At 38.7% G+C, this 21,668-nt stretch overlaps 1 protein-coding gene across 3 annotated transcripts in view; it reads left to right on the plus strand.

Moving 5' to 3' along the window:
- The window catches only part of EDNRA (endothelin receptor type A), a 32,967-nt gene that overhangs the window by 6,078 nt on the left and 5,221 nt on the right, over positions 1-21,668 (plus strand). For all 3 annotated transcript variants that reach the window (XM_058024259.1, XM_058024260.1, XM_058024261.1), the window contains exons 3-5: positions 11,388-11,515; positions 17,099-17,297; positions 21,077-21,229. In XM_058024259.1, coding sequence (XP_057880242.1) covers positions 11,388-11,515; positions 17,099-17,297; positions 21,077-21,229 — 480 coding nt within the window. The remainder of the gene's footprint in view (positions 1-11,387; positions 11,516-17,098; positions 17,298-21,076; positions 21,230-21,668) is intronic.

Consider the following 21,668-nt stretch of genomic DNA (forward strand, 5'->3'; position numbering starts at 1 on the left):
CACTCTGTGCTGGGTTAGGAACTGGCTGCATGGCCGGGCCCAGAGGGTGATGGTGAACAGTGCTGCATTCAGCTGGGGCCTGTCACCAGTGGTGTCCCTCAGGGGTCTGTGCTGGGGCCAGCTCTATTCAATATCTTTATTGATGACATGGGTGAAGGTATTGAGTCCTTCATTAGTAAATTTGCAGATGACGCTAAGTCGGGAGCATGTATTGATCTGTTGGAAGGCAGAAGGGCTCTGCAGACAGGCCTGGAATTGTTGGATGGATGAGCAGAGTCCAGTAAGATGAAGTTTAATAAGTCCAAGTGCCGAGTCCTGCGTTTTGGCCACAATAACCCCCTGCACCGTTATAGGCTGGACAGTGTGGCTGGACCAGGCCCAGGCAGAAGGGGACCTGGGGATACTGGTTCACAACAGACTGAATGTGAGCCAGCTCTGAGGGCCAAGGGCATCCTGGCCTGTGTCAGGAACAGTGTGGCCAGCAGGAGCAGGGAGGTCATTCTTCCTCTGCACTTGGCACTGGTGAGGCCACACCTTGAGTGCTGTGTCCAGTTCTGGGCCCTCAGTTTGGGAAGGGCGCTGACTCGCCTGAGTGTCCAGAGGAGGCAATGAGGCTTCAGAGGGGCTTGGAGCATAAACTCTGTGAGGAACGACTGAGGGAGCTGAGGGTGTTTAGCCTGGAGATAAGGAGACTCAAAGGTGACCTTATCACTCTCTACAACTTCTGAAAGGTGGCTGTGCTCAGGTGGGGATCAGTCTCTCCAGGCAGCAACTGACAGAATGAGAGGATGCAGTCTCAAGCTGTACCAAGGGAAATACAGCTTGGATATCAGGAAAAAGGTTTTTATGGAAAGAGTGATAAAGAACTGGAATTGTCTGCCTGGAGAGGTGGTGGAGTCACCATCCCTGGATGTGTTCAAAAAAAGACTGGATGTGGCATTCGGTGCCATGGTTTAGTTGAGGTGTTTGGGCACGGGTTGGACTCGATGATCTTGAAGGTCTCTTCCAGCCCAGTGATTCCATGATTCTGTGATTCTGTGATTCTGTGATATTATCTATGGTGAAATGCAGCACCTGGTCCTGATCTTCCAGTTGTATATATTACAGATAAGTCTTTTAACTTTAACTGGGTTTAATATAACATTAATTTGAACTAGGGTGACTGTAAATAATTATGGATGGGATTTAATGGAAATTCTAGTTTACACTTTTCAATACGCCACCTGGGAAGTTAAATTGTCAATTTGTTGATAGGCTTTCTGTAAAGTATTTTGGATTAACAAGTTGATGAGAAAGATTAGCTTCTGCCTGATTTGAGATTCTCCTGTCTTCCACAGCCAGGTGAATGCCTTATGGGACATCAGACTGGGGCTCTTAGCTGGACTCAGAGCCTACACAAGGCCAGGCTGGATGGGGCTCTGATGGGCTAGTGGGAGGTGTCCTTGTCCATCTGTGTCCCAGGGCTGAGGGGTTGGAACTGGGTGATCTTCAAGGTCCCTTCCAACCCAAACCATTCACTGATTCTATGAGTGCACCTCCCATGATGTATTACAGTTTCCTCCCTGGTAAATTACCCTTACGTCTTTATGGATAATTGCTAAGGCAGAGTTCTCAATTCTCATGGTATATCTGATAGTACATTTGAAGGAAAAATGGCATGAGTTCTTTTCAGAGCTAAGTTTGAGAAAGAACAAGAATTTTTATTTCACAATTTTTTCTAACCTTTCAAGAGCTCTGCTTCTTTTTTGCAAAGAAGAATGGAAATCTGGAATTAATTATGCCTTTCAAAATTGCCTTCTGAAAACTTCTTTGGAAGTTTAGTTGAAAGTAACAAACTTTTTTTTTATATTCTCTTTATTATTTTGCAATATATTTTTTTCTATTATTTTTCTGTCACTTCCCCAGAATTCCATAGGTGCATTTGTCTTGGTCTATCTTATATAATAAGCTGAACTATGGTTCTGATTTGATGAATGAAATTTCATTAGCCTACATGAGAAATTATTTTTGTGCTGCAGAGAAGTATTGGATAAATAAAGGCTATGAACAAAACTGTAACCCCTTGACACCAATGTCTGTCAATTTCCACATGTAAGAAGGAAGAATTAAAATAAACTTTAAAGCTTAATTCTACCTTTTAATTATTTTTCAGTTATTTAAATTTCAGAATAAATTACTTATAAATTACCACATACAACTACCTTGTCTGAGGTTCGCTGCAAGAATTGTGACACAGGGAAGCATTTATGGCTTTATAAGATGTCTCTGGTACATCTGATAAGAAATTAAATTATTATCATTGTTGTTGTTATTGTTATTATTATTGTTGTTGTGGTTGTTGTTGTTGTAGTTGTTGTTGTTGTCCATTTTTCATATGAACCATTCAGTAATGTGGATGCTTACACTAATGGCATTTAACAAACTTTGGTTTAAAGTTTGTTAAATGCCATTCCTGCTTGCACCACTAGGGATCCTAAAATCTGTGTCACCTTTCATCTCCTCTTGTTGAGTGACGCTGTGAAAGGGGGCCCCTGCAAATATCATGATTGGATAATTGAAGTGATAGGCTTTTAGGGAAAAAATTCAAGTGTTTTTATTTTTGTTGGAAAGTAATTTATACCCTTCTGAACTTGATTTTAAAAGATTCTTTTAGTTTCAGAGTCAGTCTCATGTTGAGCCATATATTTGTATCTTACATATAAGTGGTTTCAAACACTTCATAACTTTCAGGTCAGATCTTCATTTTTAGAAAAAGCAGGCCTGAAATCAGAATAAACAAGCATTCAGCTGCATATTAAAATAACAAATAGTAGAGTGTTAAGATGGCCACATTGTATAGAACAAAATGTATGATATCTGTAATTATAATTGAATATCAGAAATAGTTATAATCACCTTCCTGAGACATAATGTAGCCTTAACTATTTTGATACTAGTTTCAAAAGAGAAGTAGATAATGCTACTGGTACTCAAATCCATTTTTCAAACCCTTAGAAAGAAGCAGCTATAAAATTTTAATAATTGGCAATTTAAGATCCCAGGAGAACTGAGTCCTTTATTCTGTTTTGTGTTTACACAATTAACAAAGATATGATGCTGGGAAAAAAGTAATTATGTTATTTATGCCAACTAAAGATGTGGTCACGGGTGTTTGATGTTTTTAACCTTTCTTTGTGGTACAGTAGGCTCAAAAACTCACTCCTTACTTTCTCCAATTACTGTAATTATATAGTGGATTCCCCTTATTGTTAAGTGGATTGCAATGTGAGTAATATTTACTGTCCTTTGAAGACATTCTGGATGTATTAAAGCCCCATTGCACTTAATTACCACCATATATCCACTTGAAGTATCAGATTAGTAGTGAAAATCTTAATAAACTGAGTTTTACAGGAAGGGTAACAGTTATAAATCCAACCTTAATAGACCAAACTAAGACAATTTAATTTTCAATCACATTTTTATACCACCAGGAGCCAAATACTCTCCTCTTTGCCCAAAACATACCATCTCATACTTTCAAGGTGTCAAAGCCTAAAGCCCCGTATCAGTAAGAATTATTTCTCCGCGAGAAAAAGATGAGCAGAAAATAAAAGTTTTCTATTTGACACAGCTGTAGAGGTAGGGTTAAGGCATTGAAGATGAGATGGGTTCCTTTTCTTGTATCAGGTGGCATTGGCACATAACTGAAAGTTGCTGATCACCGGCATTACTCATCACTGCCATGTATATTTTTAGCAAATAAATTCAGATGCAATGCAAAAAAACTTCCTTAGAGGGCTGCTTTCCATAAAGGCTTTCCATTGGCAGTACAAAGGCAGCAGCAGAATAAGCACAGCACCACTGTTGCCTTGGCTGCTCTGAGCTCAGGCAAACCCTTATGGCTGTTCCTGCTGCTGTTGCCATGGCTGAAGTACAGCAGAGCAACAGGAACAACAGCAGGTACTCACCACAGACACTGCTGTCCACTGTTCTTGCCTGAGCTCATGGAGCTTGGAACACTCTGCACCAAGGCTCTCACCTTTAGTATGGCAACGTTTTAACTGTTATTGGGAAGTCTGAGCTGTCTCTGCTTCCAGTTTTATGCACCTTAGAGAAAAACATCAAAATGAGTTCTATTTCTTTGAAACTGGCCTACATAGGGCTGACATAAACTGCATTGCCTTAGATCAGAACATGCTTAACTGTTTCAACCATTAGTTTACAAAGTAGATGAAGCAAATTAGGCAGCTTTATACCTGTTTCTTTAATAAAATTTTCTTAACCATTTTACTGTTATAAAGTGGAAGATATATACCCAGGAAAAAATCAAGCATTCACTGCTCAGACAGCTCAAGGAGATGTTTTTTTGAATAAAACTGGGGGATTTTTAGTTTGGTAATTGGTATCCATGCTTACTTTAGTTGCAACATTATCTAAATCTGAGTAGTTCACCCAGAACATTAAAAATCTAAATATAGAAGGTACCTGACAGCAAGCAAATATGTTCATCCATTTTGTCTTCAGAAAAGGAAGACTCACCTAAAGCATTTCTAGTCATGGACATTTTTGGCATCAGAGCACGTGTGTAAGTATCAGAGCAATCCCTTCTGACTCAAAAATTATTTGGCATATCTGAATACCTTCATCAACAGAATTAATAATTATACCTACATGTGGCTAATTAACCACATTGGCACTGATCTTGTAGCTGACAGAACAAGCAGCATCTTTTGTACCAAAGGAGTATAAAGCCAAGCCAACGGCACAAAAAAAGGTAAGGGCACTTAGGAAACATACCCTTCTTTAAAGGCAGAAGTTTTCATATGTGTAGTGTGTATTTCTCAATGAAGTATCAACACAAGCAGGAAATTCTGAGGCCCCTGAACAGCTATATTCTGGTTTTCAATAAATTCTTACCAGGGATTCCAAGAAGCAATGAATAGGTAGCCCAGTGTGATGCAGAAATCCATAGAACCTGCTCCACACAGGACCTATCATTCAGGTGTACATCTCCATGTAGTGACCAAACACAGCAGAAACCCAGAGGTAGCACAAGAATTGATCACTGAGTCCTGAAGGCAGAAATTTCCCAAAATGGAGAAGGGAACAGAAATCCATCAGGAATATGTTTTATTTACAAACTGCAGCTTTCCAGCAGAGTGTGTTTAATGTGCATGCCAGGGTAGCAGTCAAGGAAGAGATTTTATATGCTAGGTCTTAGCTCAAGATCCACTCTGTCTTTAACTCATGGCTGTTCTTTGGGGAGTGGGACATATGCTCCCATCAATGCACAGCTCCTCCCTCATCTTCAAATCCCCATCTCATGCCTGCCTTGCTGGTCTGTGGATTTGAAATAGTGTACAGTGCTCAGAGACTAAGTTTAAGAGAATATTTTAGTGTGGTTTCTGTCTTTATTTCTCAACCAGCTGAACTCTACTGATAACAAGGAATTGTTTTGATTGTGCATATTCAGGGCTTATGGGTTCTGCAGTAATTTCTTAGAAATCCTGTCACTCTTTTTAGCAACACACAAAAGAAAACACATCTGGAAGAATAACAAAAGAAATATTATTCCCAGGGATTGAAAAAATTCCTTTCAACAAATCACCATGCACATAAGCACACCTTGCAGCTCATTTCCCTGAAGAAGAGCAGCTCAGCTTGAGAAACAGTTTACCTAACAGGATGGGAAGATAGCCAACACCATGGAAAGTAATCCTGCTTTGTAAACAGCAAAAATACCACAGGGGAGATGCCTAGGGTTGTTAGGAATGCTTTACTGCTAAGTAGATTTTTGTAATAAATACAAGCATTTTAACAAGAACCTAAACCTTAGGATTTCTTTTTCTTCCAGTTAGTTGAGAAAGAATGTTCAGCTGCAAAACCAGGGCATTTGTTTCCTTACTTTTCGGGATGTGTTGAAGTATAATCTATTTTCCCTTGTGTTAAAACTATACATTCCCTTCCATAGCTGCCTAAGCAGGAGGAAAACACTGTAGGCGTTCAGTGAATGGCATGAGACCCTTTGCTACATTCACCTTTACTCAGCTGGGCTAAGATAAGCAAAATAACAGAAAAAGCTCTGGCAGGGCAATTCAGAGTAAAAATGTCTTTCATGGTTCTCATGCAGCCCCACATAACCTTTCTTCCTTCCAGGAAGAAAACCAGTCAGTCTTTTATCCACCCAAAGTGGAAGAAAGACAGTTCTTGGTAGTAGTAAAATCAGGAATGTATTTCCTGCAAAGAAGAATTGAAGAGATACAGTGTGTTTTCTCTACCATGCCAGGGCTGCGAATCTAAGTATAGGGAAATAAACAAATTATCCCAAAGCTGGCAGAAGCTTGAACAATCACCTCACCATATACTCAGTACTGATCTTATGTCCTGTATTATAAAGGCTACCCTCATTCTTTGTTTTCCTCTAGTCACTGTGCTTTCAAAATCTGTGGTTTTTCACTTCAGCAGTGGGAAGGAATACTTAGAGACAGACTGTGTTCCTCTCCCCCCCCGACAAGTCTCCCTCTTTCCTGCAAAGTGGTGGAGCACAGGTGACTTGTGAGGCACGAAATGGATGAGCCTTGTCCAGCAATGCAATTCTCTCCTGTATATATGGGTTTTAGGAAGAAGGGAAATGCTTGAAAACAAGCAATGAATTCTGACCCTATGACGTTTTATGAGGACAGAAGGGTCCTGTTCAGTCACCACAACCAAAATACCACTGCTGAGGACTCAATACATCCTTATTCCTAACTAAGCAGTCTTACAGATCAGAGATAGGTGAGACACTTCAGTCAGAACCATCATCTTTTGTCACTTAATGCAGTCAAGTCAGTGGTACAGGACTTAGACACTTCTGTCCTGAGCCAGATATCACCTGGGTTCCACCCAAAACACCAGACACCTTGTCTGGCCCATGCCTTGAATCAGACAAGGGTATATATAATTGTAGAACACAATTTAAGTTTTATCCAGACAGCTCACTATTGCCTAGAGGAAACTAGCCTTAAAAAAAATAATAAATGGGAAAAAAAAGCCAGCAACACCAAATGTGCTGATGTAACAAAACCAAAAGAATTTCCCTTATCTTTTATTCTGGGCTATGTGGCAAGGAAAGAAAATCACCACAGACTACTCTGCTTTTGTAACTGCTGCTCCCCAGTTAGGAGATGTTTGTCACTTATACAACTGGATTGTGTCTATACAGATGAAATCTGCTGGCTTGGTCCCTTTCTCCATTACTGCCCAAGTGTAACTTCAGTTGTGGAATGAAGAGGATATTTCTATTTTTCCTGAAGACAGAATAGAAGCTGACTTCCATGGCTGTGCCAGAGTTGTTCCAGCAGTATCATGGAACATTTAAATGCCATGAAACTTGGGAGAGTGTCCTAGATGGCAGCAGCATAAGAGGCAAGCACTGCTTGTAAGGAACACAGTTCAGTTTCTGGGAAGAACATCTTGTGTGTCAGCACAACAATGCTCCCAGCTGGATATAGGAAGAGGCAGCCTCTAGAGCACTAGGATGAAATCAGAGCAGGAAAGGTCAGGAAGGAAGCCTTTGCTGCCATCCTCAATGCCACAGGGCAGAGAGAGGGGACCTCCTGACATGCACTTGTTGAGCTGAAGGAGTTTTAGCAGAGCAGCTCAGAGCCAGTTCCAATCCAGCACCCAACCAAGCCCACTTATTTTGGGCTGAGCTCCAGGGCCATCATCTGCCTGCAAACACACAGTACCAGCCTGGCATGGGATAAACACTGTGCCTGCACATGGGCAGCACTCATGTGCTGGGGTTACAACATTCTCTCTTCCAGACTATATATAAATTGCTTGGGATGCACTGTGGGACTTGATGTTTTGTACATCAGCTACCATACTGAGGGGGGTTGGAAAATAGCAGCAGCAGCAGAATAAAATCAACGAGTGACATTTAAAAATCACTGCAAAGGAATGTTCTCAGTGCTGATGTCTTGTTTGTCTTCAGCTGCAGCTCAGGGCAGAGAGGCCATATAAAGCAGCAGAGAAGGGAGGATGCTCAAGGAAGCTGTGGCTGTCTGGTCACTTTGCTGAAATTTTTCAAGAGCAGTCTTGATTTCTGATTTCAGTGCAAAAACACATGTTGACCACACTCTTTTGTCAGGAATTGCACCACAGTATGAAATACTCTTCAGCTGCAAACTGCACAAGGGAAAAGTGCATTTTCTTTGCCACATGTCTTATTTTGAAACCTCAGAGATTTTGTAAGTGGGTTTGCAAAAGCACAATCCACTTCCACAACTCAGAGAGCTGGGACACAAGTAGGAGCAATCAGTCTGATTTCTTCTATTCTAGAGCCTTGAGATAAAATGTAGTTTTCTAGAATTTTATAATCATTTTGTTTGGATATTAAAATATGCAAAAGCACTTAAAGAGCAAAGCCAGTAGTTCCAGTTCTTGTATTGCACCTAAGTAAACCAGGATTAATTAAATGAAATTCCTGGGTTCATTTTTATAATACAAAATAAATGTCTTATTTCCTTCTGAAATATCCATACCATGCTAGAGCAGGACAGAGGGAAATGGACTTCTTTTGATGCAAAAAATAATAAAACTAAAAACAGGATCAGATTTGCTGACTAAAATATCTACAGAAGAAAAAAACTGGCACCTTATCCAAGGGGAAGTAATGAATGCATAGCTGATGCAGAGTGATAATGGAGTACACCCCCAGAAATGATTGCAAAGTGAATCTTGAAATCAAAAAACCTTATTTCTGGGCCCAGGGATTTTGATTAAAATCCACTTGAAAAGAATGTCTAATGATTTGGTACAGAGATTACTTCAATTAGTGGCAAGTGTAAGAAACAAAAGGAATAAAATACTTTTAATCTCAAAGAAGGAGAGCTTCCTGGGGTGTGGGGTTGAAGCATACATGCTGGAAGCATGCTAAAGCTTCCCCGTGAGGAGTAATGAGTTAGTGAACCTTTTTCAAGTACAACCCTTTTCTTTTTGAAGCTAATATTTGCCTTGTAGTAGCAGAGTTTCGCAGTCACTACAAAGTGCTTGTTCGTTTCTGGTGTAGCTACAGCCACAGTCAGGGGCTGAAATGAATAGGTGCCTTTCAGTTGCCTTTTCAAGTGTGATCTGTAATGATAAATGGGTCTTGGGGCTCTGGTTGGCACAGGGGATTGACAGAAGTCTGCTAGAGCTGCTTTTCCATGGCAGTGCCATTTATAATTTAGCCTTTCCAGACTAAGAACTACTCTGATTTTACCCAAACCCAGCCAAGAGTTTGAAGGTGAAATTCCATGTGACCACAACATGGTTGAATTGCTATGTGTTCTGGTCATCCCTTCTTTTTTCAATTTTTTTTTTTTTTTTTTTTTTTTTTTTTTTTTTTTTTTTGTGATAAAAACTAAAATCTCATATGAGAGTTCTAGACAAAATGCAGAATATGCTCTGCAAACATTCGTTACACTATTGCAAACCTATCTGGAAAAAAAATTCTGCTGGAACTTGAAATGTATTTCATTCAGTCTCTAAATACAGATAGAATCAGAGGAGCTAATCAAGAGCTTGCAGATATAAACTTATCACCTTTGCTACTGAAGGTACTGACTGCAGTTAAATCACCAATCCTAGCAATCCAATCCCTAGCCTTTTAAGAAAAATGGGATTGCCTTTCACCAAATGTGACTATCCTAAACTGGGATACCATACCAAAGGTGCTTCCACAGTTTCCACCCAGCTGGCTGGAAGCTGTGAGTTGCTAAAATCTGTCCTGAAATACAAATAATCAAATGACATTCATATAATCCTAGAGAGAGACAGTCAATGTGGAGTGCATAGCTGCTTCCAGCATTTTTCAGGTATCATTTGGGGGACAAAATCACAAGTAACTCAGCATTGTGATGAATGAATATAAAACAGGGGGGGTGCAAAAAATCCACAGCAGGATTATGAGGAGAAAATTAATTCCTACTAAGGTAGAATTTTGTGATAAACATCTATACACTACAGCAAAGTTCTCTGAAAAACTCATGGTATGAAAAACCAGAAAGGTAACACCTACCTTAACTGAGATAAAGACAGAATTTGAACTTCCCACAGATAACATTTGTATTGCTAAAGGTAGTGATTATTAGCATACTTCAATTTAACACTAATTTAAATAGAAATAAAATGTTTGCTTTGAATACTATAGTCCTGAGTTACAATCAGAATTTGTTTTTCTAATTCTACAGCTAGAACACACCCACTTTTACCAAATAAGTGTGTCCCAGGATCTAAGCTTCTACTAAAAAATACTTCTAGTCCTTGTGGTTGCAAAGCTAACTCTCAAAACATGAACATCCTATTGCTAAGAAAGTCTCAGAAGCAGAGACTTAGAAAAGAAGATGAACAAAACGGTAGTGCAAGAGTGAGGAGGTTTAGTGACTTTGTTTTTCAATAGATCTATTCATGAGGGCTGAAATATCCCTTACTTAAGTTAAAATAGCTAAATTAGGGCTCAGTGCTATGGACTCAATAATTTTTCATTTATGACACTTTCTTATATTGAATGTAATCTGCCAGTTCACTATCAGCACATGTAAAGGGTGATCTTCTGCGACTCTGCAGCGAGTTGTGGATTTGATTACCCTGAAGAATTTTGTGTCCTGTATTTTGTGTGTACCCTTGCTATCAAAGCCCAGTTCCAATACAAGTTCAAAGCTTTAACAGTTATAGCTAGAAATATTACTACTTACATGCTAATTCTTCACAACTGTGCCCATGAATCACTGTATTAATATTTATTATGCAAATGCCTCCTTGGAAACACTGCTCTAAGCCTCAGTCACTCCCATCTTTCCAATGGATGCCTTTCTGCTGCCTTGAAGCACAGCCCACATGTTTGCACGGCTGTCCTTTAAAATGCAATATGGAACAAATTATGCCTGCACAGTGTTTTCTTCACACTCCTCAGAGTCTGGCACTGATGTTGCCATGAGTTACACAATGGTACATTTATGATGACAAGAATCTACTTGCGTGCAGCACCAGGACTTGGCTCTGAGGTATTTCATTATGGACCCCGAGTTATGTTGTGACTTCCTGGTTCTGGGACACGGCAATCACAACCATTTATGACAGGCTTGAGTTGGATTTTCATTATTCAGGACTGCTGGCAGGTTCACAACAATAAAAAAAAAATTTCAACAATGCAATTTACTATTGCAACACCACGAGGTCAACATTTTATGTAAACTTCCAACTTCTGTGCTTCCACAGTAGCAGTTAGTTCCCAGATCCACTCAGTACCAAGGATATGCTTGAGTTATGGAGAATTCAAGGTTACTTTGGCTGCGTCTAAGACAGGAAATAACTACAATTGTGGCATACTTGCTAGGTTACTGTTTAAATATTCTGATTATTTTGTATCTTCTCTTTAGCTCCTCGCTCAGAAGTGGCCTTTTGGAAATACAGAATTTGGACAGTTTCTTTGCAAATTCCTTCCCTTTATCCAGAAGGCATCAGTGGGAATCACAGTCCTTAACCTGTGTGCCCTTAGTGTGGACAGGTACAGTATGTTTTACTCTTTTGCCACTGTTCTTGCACATGCAGATTTCCTAAATCTGGGAGCACTAAGCATGGTCTTCCTAGCAGGCAGATTACAATACAGATATAACTTAGATTCTGGTCTTTATATTCTGGCTAATGCCAAGCATCACATTTGGGGCTCAAAGTATAATATTAAGTCCCTGGGCTAATGAACCTTACATGTTTTTTAAAGGTATTTAAAAGCTCTGGTAAAGCATTATTTCACCTTCTTTTACCAGACAACAATTTACTGGGGTTTGACTCAGTATTCAGATTTCTTTCTTTCATATGAACTCAAGGGTTTTTTTTTTTTTTTGCATTTGAACAAGATCATAATCTTTAGGCTTAAAAATCAGGTTTTCAACTCACTGCCTATGGACAATAAACAAGGGTTTATTCTGATAGCTTTCAAAACTAATAGAGCTCTACTGAAAAATATATTGGAAACTTGCTTTGATGCATAAGTAGTTTGAAAACTAATGCTTCTGCTATTTTTTCTTAATACATAAAATGCAATAGCAGATGAACACTTGACTTCTGTAAAAGTTGCTTTTATATCTTGAGTTACTTGATCGTGTTCTACTCCAAAATATCAGTTGGATATTACCTCTAAATACAGAAAATACTGTTAAATAAAATGTAGTATGTGTATTAGTACAGGGATGCAAGAAACTTTAAAATTAATATTGGTTTGGCTTTACAGAAAAAGCTGATGTATAAGGTTTGCAGTGGATAATCATTTGGTAGTATGCATAGCTAAAATACATTTCCTTACTGCATTAGTACCTCATTAGCCAAAGCCATAATTAAAAAAAGAAATTTTAAAAAAATTTAAAAGGTAATACAGGTAACTGTTCTACTTCCATTTTTTGAGTCTGAGAACTACAAAACCAATTCTATTTCTCAAACAATATCTGTCCACCATAAATAAAATCCCATGGATCACTCTAAGGAATAAATCATAGATCAAGCACATGAAACAGACAGTTTGTTAGATAAATTCTGACAACTGCAGTTTCACTAGATGAAGTTCCACTGTCACATACATTTTTATAACTTGAAACTAACTCAGCTGAAGCTACCATTTTGTATATATATATTTTTTTACAAGGACTGATTTCCTAATCCTCACAACAACCAAATCCTGTTTCCATTTGAGTATAAAATCTGGTATGGGATCAGACTCAGACTATTTAATTTCCTCCCTTAGCTTAGACACTTTGCCAAGGACATATTCTTTATCATCTGTTGCTACTCTCGTAAGTGGTTGCAGAGGATGTGTGTTAGAAAACACATGTATAGAGCCAGATTCTGATATTGGCTAACAAGAGTTGAATCTAGCTTCAATCACCATGATAGCACAGAGCACCTTCAATAAGTTAGGTTGGACACTGGAAGTAGGGCACAGAATTCCACATCAGCTAATGGTTGCTTTCTGGAATGGAAAATGAGTAAATATGAAACAGGGTGCTGTCACAGCTGGACTGTTTCTGGTCTATGGGCAAGTTAATTCTTGCTTTCAAAAAGCTCCTGAAAATTATCTTGTTTATAATTATTTTGGGCCTCTATATACTGCATTCTATGGCACATAAAAGATGGAGTTAATCGGTAGAGTGAATCCAGAGCTCCATATTTTCAGTCGTTGTTGACTCTCTATCCCTGTTGCAGACTACAGCCTTAAGTTAGAACAGGATTCTTTTTTCTCCTATCAGGAAAATCCCTGTGCTAACTACATCCTATTGTGAAACTCGCCTCATTACTACTGCCCTGGAGTGACTTGCCCTGACAGTGCATTAAGGTTTAACTGTGCATGCCCAAGGGGAACAATGGCCACTCACATGTGGAGAGGGTTTTAAGAGGCCGGCAGAAAGCCAGCCATTCACTCTTCGGAGGAAGCCCACTTGAAGTTGCCTCAGATGCCCCCTAGGCATTTTTAAACTCCAGGTCACGATGGTGACGATAGATAGTGTGACTCTTTTTCCAAACAGTGCCTGAGTGTGACTAAGAGGAAGGATATTTTCCTGCCTGAGTTTTGACTCTTGCTTATGTCTTGGGCATAATGATTTTGATGAAGAAATGGGTTGAAGAAGAAAAGTGAAGTTATGGATCTCATTTCACGTGCATACACTCTCTTCTTGCATCCTCTGCATAGCACAGCGCAAAGAACAGTAATCCTAAAGTAGATATTTTTATCTGGAGCAACTCACAGTAAGTGTATGAGACAAGTCAAGATTTTGCCACTAAAATAAAACCCCAAGAGCTTTATTATATGAAGATAGTTGAATAAAATGAAGAACAGCTGTGGTGCTAATAACAAAGCAGAACAGTTCTGTATCAGCAACAGCAGGGACATTTAGGAACTGTCCTGGCACTCATCTTGACAGTGGCTGCTTCAGACGTGCTTGATCCTGTCCTTTATGTTTCCCGCACTGCTTTTCACTCTTTCAAAGGGCTGATGATACTCACAGAGCAGACACTTGTTATGTGACAGGGCCATTTGAACACCTAGTTTTCTAATTAACACCTAATTTCTAATCTAAGTTAAAAGGAACTGGGGAACAAAAGCACCCACTGATGTTCTCAGATCCAGACAAGATGTCCTTCTGAAATAAATGCTTTAAGCATGTTATAACTGGATAGGAGTGAAAAATATTTAATTGTGTGTATGTGTACAAATATACAGCACATGCATGAGTAGTTGAAAATGAAAAAGGGAGTGAGAAGAGGGGCCACAACATCAAGGAGAGGACAGGAAGGGACCTGGGAAAAAAAGCAAACATTTTAGACATGATTGGAGACAAGAGGGAAATAAACAGAACAAAAGGAAAGTTAGACAAATCTCACACAGAGTTTAGAGTGAGGAATTAAATGCAATGCATTTGCATGTATTTTATGTCAAGTCCCTGGCAGACATCCTATGTTTTCCAAGTATGAGGGAAATAAACCCTGCAGTACTTTCTCACTCTTGATTGTGGGAGGTTTGTGGCTAGACAAAGATCCTCTGTATTACATAACCCACAGAACACCCACCTGAAAAATTATTACTACTAAAATTATTATTACTACCACTATTTTTCAAATCACTCCTACAGCAGTGAGTAAAGAGACTGAGTAATTGCAGCTTAATACACATTCAGCAAATTCTGATCTAATTACTGAGCTTCTTATGTTTTAGCTGAAAATATTAATAAAAATATTCAGCTAACAATTCCTTATTTGAGAGTTATTTGAATTGCAAAGTGAAAAAAAAACCCAGTAAAATACATACAGGATCCAAATCCTTAAACTATGCATAGTGATATCCTCATGTGCAAAACAGATGTAACTCAAAAGAACAGGTATAAAAATGAAAGAAAGCAAATAACTGGATTCACAGTTTGCAAATCATTGTTTGTTACTCTTATATTTCCAGAGGTAACATAAAACAAGCTTTACATTTGCTACTTGAAAAATATATACAGTGTACAAGCCTCTGTTTGCTAGCAGCATCAGTCAGTCAAGGATAGGATAGTACCTTGTGCAGCTGACAGAAATGATTGCAAAACTGCCAGTCTGTAGAAAGTAAACTTTGAACTCATTGTTAAATTTCCAAAGTTCACAAATACTTGAGCATTTGTGTGAAATGTTAAGTTTCAATGAATATTTAATTTGGTGATGAAAGCTAGAATTCAATATTTGGCAAAAAGGAATATGACAGAAAAATTATTTAAAATTAAATTTGGATTTTAATATGGATATTTGTGAGAAGCTTAGATACTGGATATTTCTTTTTTAGTTCTCCCAGTATAATTCAATTTGTTTAGATAGTCTCAGAATTCTAATCTCAGAGATCTCCCCTTTTTCACATTCTTGGAAGATAAGGATGCCTTTTAAGATGGTGTTTTTATTTTTAATGTGCAATTCCAAACTGTAGTTTGCTTTTTTATGCTGGAAGTATTTCTACACATATTTCTGTAGAAATGATGCTCTGAGAGCCTGGAGAGCCTGTCTGTAGTTCACCTGTGACTGTGCTGTGCACGACACTGCTGTAGATATCAAGGCAAAGCTTTCCAGTCTGTTTTCTGCAGGGGTGATGGCAGCCCCTGACACTTGCCAGTGATACTGGGTAACAATGCTTGCTGAAGATTTTGTGAGGGGCTTTAGCCTGGATTTGCATTCAGGCATTGTCATTCCCCTAACACTGAGGTTACAGGGGACGGAATTCCCAAGTCTTCCATTTAGTTAATAAGCACGCTTCCAAACTAAAAAGAGGCTGTGATACAAAAAATCAGAAGAAATTACTTGTGTGTGAATCCAGTGTTACTGTATTGGTTAAAGCGGGGCTTAGAAAGCCTTTCAATAACCAAATTTTCCTGATCTCTGTAGCCTAGGTCCTGTAGCACTCAAAAAATGATTTTTTTCCCATCGGAACCTCCTCATTCCTTCCATCTGGGTTGGACTTGATGATCTCAAAATGTCTTTTCCAACCTAGTTAATTCTGTGATTCTGTGATCCCAAAAATTCCAAATCCAGTATTTCCCTTCTTAATAAGATATTTTTTTTAAGCAGACAAATAATCTATCTTGACTTTTTTATCCTTAACCAAAGAAGATTATTTCATTAGTGGATGCCATGATATACCCATGCAGCACTGTCATTCCAAACAGAAAGGTGCTATTATTTTAAGGAAACAAAATAAGTTCAGAACAGTTACATCATTAACAGTCCAGAAGCTGTTACTTCATTAATGACAGAGAGCTCTCCAGAATGAATTTCAGATTATTACAAGATCAAAAATAATATTGGTTCTTTCCACTGATTCTGTCTTTGCTAAATTGTTGGAAATGCTAGGCAATTAGTTTACTGCAGTAATTGTAGGACAACAGTTAAATCTATTACTGAAAATTTAGTTTATGGACTGGATTGCACTTTGTATCCTATGCTTATCTGTCTTTGAATAATTTTACAACCTTCTAACCAGAGCTGACAGAGAGATTGAGGTCTCAAGGCTAATAAATTTCTTCAAGTTCATTGAAAACTGAGAGACAACTAGAGAAGAAAGATCCTCTCAGTTCATTGAACAGTATAAACAGAACAAATGCATTTACACTTCATCAAGAGTATTTTCCCAGTGTTTCATTGCCTGGAAGCTGACAGCTTTGGGTAGCACTGCTGCACAGCTGAGGTAGCTGAAGGAGATGGATGCTTTGTATCTGTTAGAATGGCTATGTGCCTGGGAGCTTTTTTCCCTGTTATGGCAGTTCTTTAGTGAAAGACATAGTCTGTCCTCACAAACCTTGCCTACTTTGATTAGAAATCATCAGTGCAGTCCACCCAGCAGAATTCCACACAATCCCACAGCCAAGCAGAACAGGAGCAGCTGGCTCTCTGCTCTCCAGCCCTCCATGTGCCCTGTTATGGCCCAGGTAAGTTGATAGCTGGCAGAGGCCCTGCAATAGGCAGAAAAAAACAAGAAATACAAGTCTCAGATGTCAGCTTTAGGAATTTACCTGCCATATGGCACTGAACCATGAAGTTTTAAGAAGGAAACCACGGGCTGGAAAGTAACACGTGTCTCTTTCAGGTATAGAGCAGTTGCGTCCTGGAGCCGTGTACAGGGGATTGGAATCCCCATGATCACTGCTATTGAAATTTTCTCCATTTGGCTTCTGTCCTTCATACTGGCCATCCCAGAAGCAATTGGCTTTGCTGTGGTACCTTTCAAATACAAGGATGCAAGTTATGTTACCTGCATGCTCAAACCTACAAATGATTTCATGTTGGTGAGTAACATCCTGTCTTCTCTTTTTTGGAACCCACAGTACGTGGGTTAGACAATTAAGATACCAGATGATAATAGAGTTTATTCATGCATTAAACTGCAAAATGTATTCTAATGTGTATTGGTGCAAAGAGGATCTTATGTTCACAGTGACTTTTCTCTGTGTTCAGCCAGAGAGATTAAATCGGGCTTTACTGCATTTTTATTTGTTTGCTACTGAAGATTCTTACTACAGACATTTCTAATTCACACCTGCTAAAAGTCAAGAGATGTATCAGGGTAGCCAGAGCCTTGAAAAGTTTTGAGTTTCAAGGTACAACACCTGTGAGCTTGTAAATGTCAAAACACGTGTTTTACCATGATTAGTCATCCTTCTGTATGCAGTAGTCAGCTCTCTTGGCACACAAAGAAAAGGGTGGGGCCATGCTACATGCATTAAAGTCAAATAAAAAATAATCCTTTCGTTTACAAGGAATCATGACTACAAAGCTGACAGTCCCACACCTCCAGCTAGGTGTTTGTGCAGTGTTAGCTGCCATTAGATACAGCAGCTCAGGAGCAAGAGGAGGGCCTGAGACACTCCAGGCTGCTTTGGCACGTTTCCCACCCCTCACCCTCTGTGCTCCTGCAGATTAACAGCTGTCAATACCCACATCAACTTCTGCAAAGCAGCTCAGGTGAGAAGTCACTACAAAATCAATTGATTACTGCATAGGGGCATAGTGGTTTTCCACATGGCCCTGCAATGAGAAAATATCTTAATTATTTTAAATTTCTGATTATAGTGAAAGGCCAGGTACCATTCATCCAGTAATTAAAGTGCAATATTCTGGTCTGTTGCAGAGAAGGCAGATAGCACCAGGTCTTCAGTCTTGAGAAAACCCAGCATTTTTTTCTGGACTAGAATTTTTCATAATGGAGTATAAGTTTCTTTTTTTGAATGTCCGGTGCTTCTCCTTTAATTGGACCAGAACACGACTTTGCTTAGAATTGGGAAGGATAATGTAAAGTGGAGCAAGGAATTTTAGAAAATAAAAAGTGTGGGTGATTACTTTTTCAGAGGAACACCCCCAGCTGTGGTAGGGTTACACAGACTATAGGGATGGCCCAAAGAGCATGAAATAATTGAAAGATAAGACAAAAGGAATTTCCTAATGGAAATAATTAATGCAGGTAAAGATGGAGTGGAATTTCCCAGAGTTTAATATATTTTTGTTTCTTGACTCCACAGCCTATATGACAGTAGAAACTGTAGTTAAAAGACTGTGATTTATGAATAACACACTGCAGCAAAATTCCCCTTCGCTAATGGCTGTTTTTCTCCTCAAATGTGCCTGGACAACCTTCACTTCCTTTTTCCTTAAGAAAAAGAACAGTTTTCCCTTTTCTCAAAAACATTATAGTTCAGGTCTTCCATAGACATGCTAACTCTAATGATTACTGTTCTGTTCCTAATGTTCTAACTAGAATAGCTTGGTTTGTTTTCCTAGCAGGAAGTAGTAACTCTTACTGGCTCAGTATAATTCAGAAGTGCCAATCTTCCCTCAGCAGTTTGATTTTTAAGGAAACAAACCGAGTTATTGTCCAAGTTTAGAGTAAATGTTGGATATGTCAGTCAAAATGGAGAGCTTTGTGTTTCAATGTGTTGCAAGCAAGTACAAACATGAGATTAAAGTGGAAATACCATTTTAACCTTAACTATAGTATTTACTACCACAAACACCACAATAAACAATTACTAAACTTCAGGAAGGATTTGTTATTAACTTCTGTTTTTAATAGGAGCTTTATTCATGTTTAAAGCTATCTTTGAAGGATTTAAAATATTCATGCTAGACCATGATTCCCAAGAGGCCAAGTGCACTAGGAAACTTGTTTAAAATGCACATTTCCTGTAGAAAACCAGTTCCATGTGGGTTTTTAAGACAAACAAAAGAATGTCTACTTCTCTTCAATCAACCCATTTTTGTGCATTGATGTAAGCTTTGTGAAACTCAGATTCCTCAATTAATCATTTACAGACATTTCAGAGTAGGTTTTGTAACTCCACGAGGCCAACTCCTCATCCAGAAGTGATGAATTGGTCAGGGCTGTGACACAGACCTTTCGTGTGTTTTTCTGACCAACAGGCAATGCTCATGGAGCCTGGAACACTTTTTGTAGGACACAAAGTTTTCCTTGTAAACATGCAATGGATTCACGTAGTATACATTTTGTTGTGCTGCCCAGCCAACATGATTCCAGGCTGACTTGAAAGAATTTGCAATGGAAAAGATAATTGTCTCCATGTATTTGTAATCCTGTGCTCTGCAGAAGGAGCAGTAATTACATTTGCCCTCAGTACAAAACTCCTCAAATATCAGGCATATTGTTTTCTGGTTTTCTGCTGGCAAAAGCTTTGCTCCCAGAGGGGGAAATTCTGCCCCCAAGGAAAGTGCAGCTATGCAGGAGACTGCAGCCCCTTCTCAGGGAAGAGAAGAGGCTTATGAGGAGGAGGAAACAAGTTAATCAACACAACACAGTGTCCCAGAGTGAGGTCGGATTGTGGCCCAGAAACCAGCAGCATAATCTAAACTAGCAAATTCTGCATGCAGCTGTGTTGGGGCAGAGGGAAAAAAATCAAAAGCATTCCCTTTTTCTTAGTAAATCAACTTCATAATGTAACTGAAGTAGATTTTTAAAGTAACATCATCAAACACCAGTATATGAATTGTATCGACTTTTTTTCATCTTTCGAAGTGTAGTGCTATTTGGTTTTAAATGTAAACACGATGTCAAAAGTTTGAGTTTTTCAAACAAGAGTCATAAAATCCTCAGGCATAAGAATTTTGACATTTGATGTGGGAACTGTGATGTTACGAGAGCACATCCTCTAAGAACAAACAAGCTGGGGGAAAGAGTGACACATTCCTTTTATACTAATAACCTAGACACAGGAAGTGTTTGAAATGCTATATTTCAGCACATACTTTTGGCTGAGCATAACAGTTAAAAACCAAAATACAGTATTTTCTGAAGGCTGAAAACATGATCCTCTACAGAAGAGGGCTATTTTAAATGTTTTCTCAAATGTAGTATTTCCCACAATACAGAAATTTTTTTAACTTACAGCACTGCTTACATCACAGTTAATACTTAAAATTACATAGAGCAAAGTATTGCTATTCTATCAGTACCTCACTGTCCCGTCACAAAAGGCAAATGGTGGAAATGGCAGTGAAGGGGTTAAAAGTAACTGTACCACTGGAAGCCATCCCTAAGCTTTGCACATATCAGACAAACACTTATGAAGTGGCTCCTATCTGCCCAGTACATAAGCAAACCAACTGCCAACCTTTTCACTGATAACAAAAGGTGATTAAACTTACAAGACATTTTGAATTTTCCTTTTTTGGCATCAGGACAGAAGCTTTAGAGGTAAATGGCATTTCCTGAGACAGGCTTTTAGTAAGATTCATTATCTCAGACTGACACTGTCTACATTTTGGCAGGTCTTTTTCATGCAGCTGTATTCCAGTTTTCATGAATGAATATAAATGTTCAGAAAGTACAACCAAAAACAATTAATTCCAACCCGAGACAGATTGCAACAAAGGTACAGGCAGGCTGTCTGTAAATGTTTACACTGCCACAATTCCTATTTTGATGTTGGCCAAAAAGAGATCAACAATAAGCAAACAGACAGATACCAGTGTAGCAGCTGTCAGGCTTTTCCAAGGCCTTTCTGCGGTATTTTGCATTCAATCATAAGAAAATATCTGCTCTCTTCCTTATCTGCAGTTTTACAAAGATGCAAAGGATTGGTGGCTGTTTGGTTTCTATTTCTGCATGCCGCTGGCATGTACTGCCATCTTTTATACGCTAATGACTTGTGAAATGTTAAACAGAAGAAACAGCAACTTGAGAATTGCTCTCAGTGAACACCTGAAGCAGGTAAGTATATTAGAAACACTAATGCTTGAAAATATTGTTCTTCTCTCTGTGGGTTACATTAGAAATATTTCAAAGTGTACCTGAATACAGTAAAATACAGAAGTGGAAAGTGAGGATGTGGGTTATTTATGATGTTAAGGCATTCATTTAAACATAGAACAAAAGACTAAATCTTTGTATAAGGAGGCATTGAAGACAGTATGCTCAGGAAACTAACCCTTTTCTTTCTTTTCTTGTTGTGCCCTCCTTCTCTTTAACCTCAAATCACTACTGGCGAATTGCTTTGAAATTTAACTACAAAGATTTGCCAAAAATGTTCCTTTTTCTATATAAAGATAGGACTCCATGGATCCTCTCTCCTTTTGGCACTCTTTGATATGTAACTGTAGTTCCATATAAAAAGCAATTGGAGAATAACCTAGTTTAGAAAAGAGTGGAT

Source organism: Melospiza georgiana, chromosome 5 (assembly GCF_028018845.1).
Source record: "Melospiza georgiana isolate bMelGeo1 chromosome 5, bMelGeo1.pri, whole genome shotgun sequence".
NCBI classification, from domain to species: domain Eukaryota; kingdom Metazoa; phylum Chordata; class Aves; order Passeriformes; family Passerellidae; genus Melospiza; species Melospiza georgiana.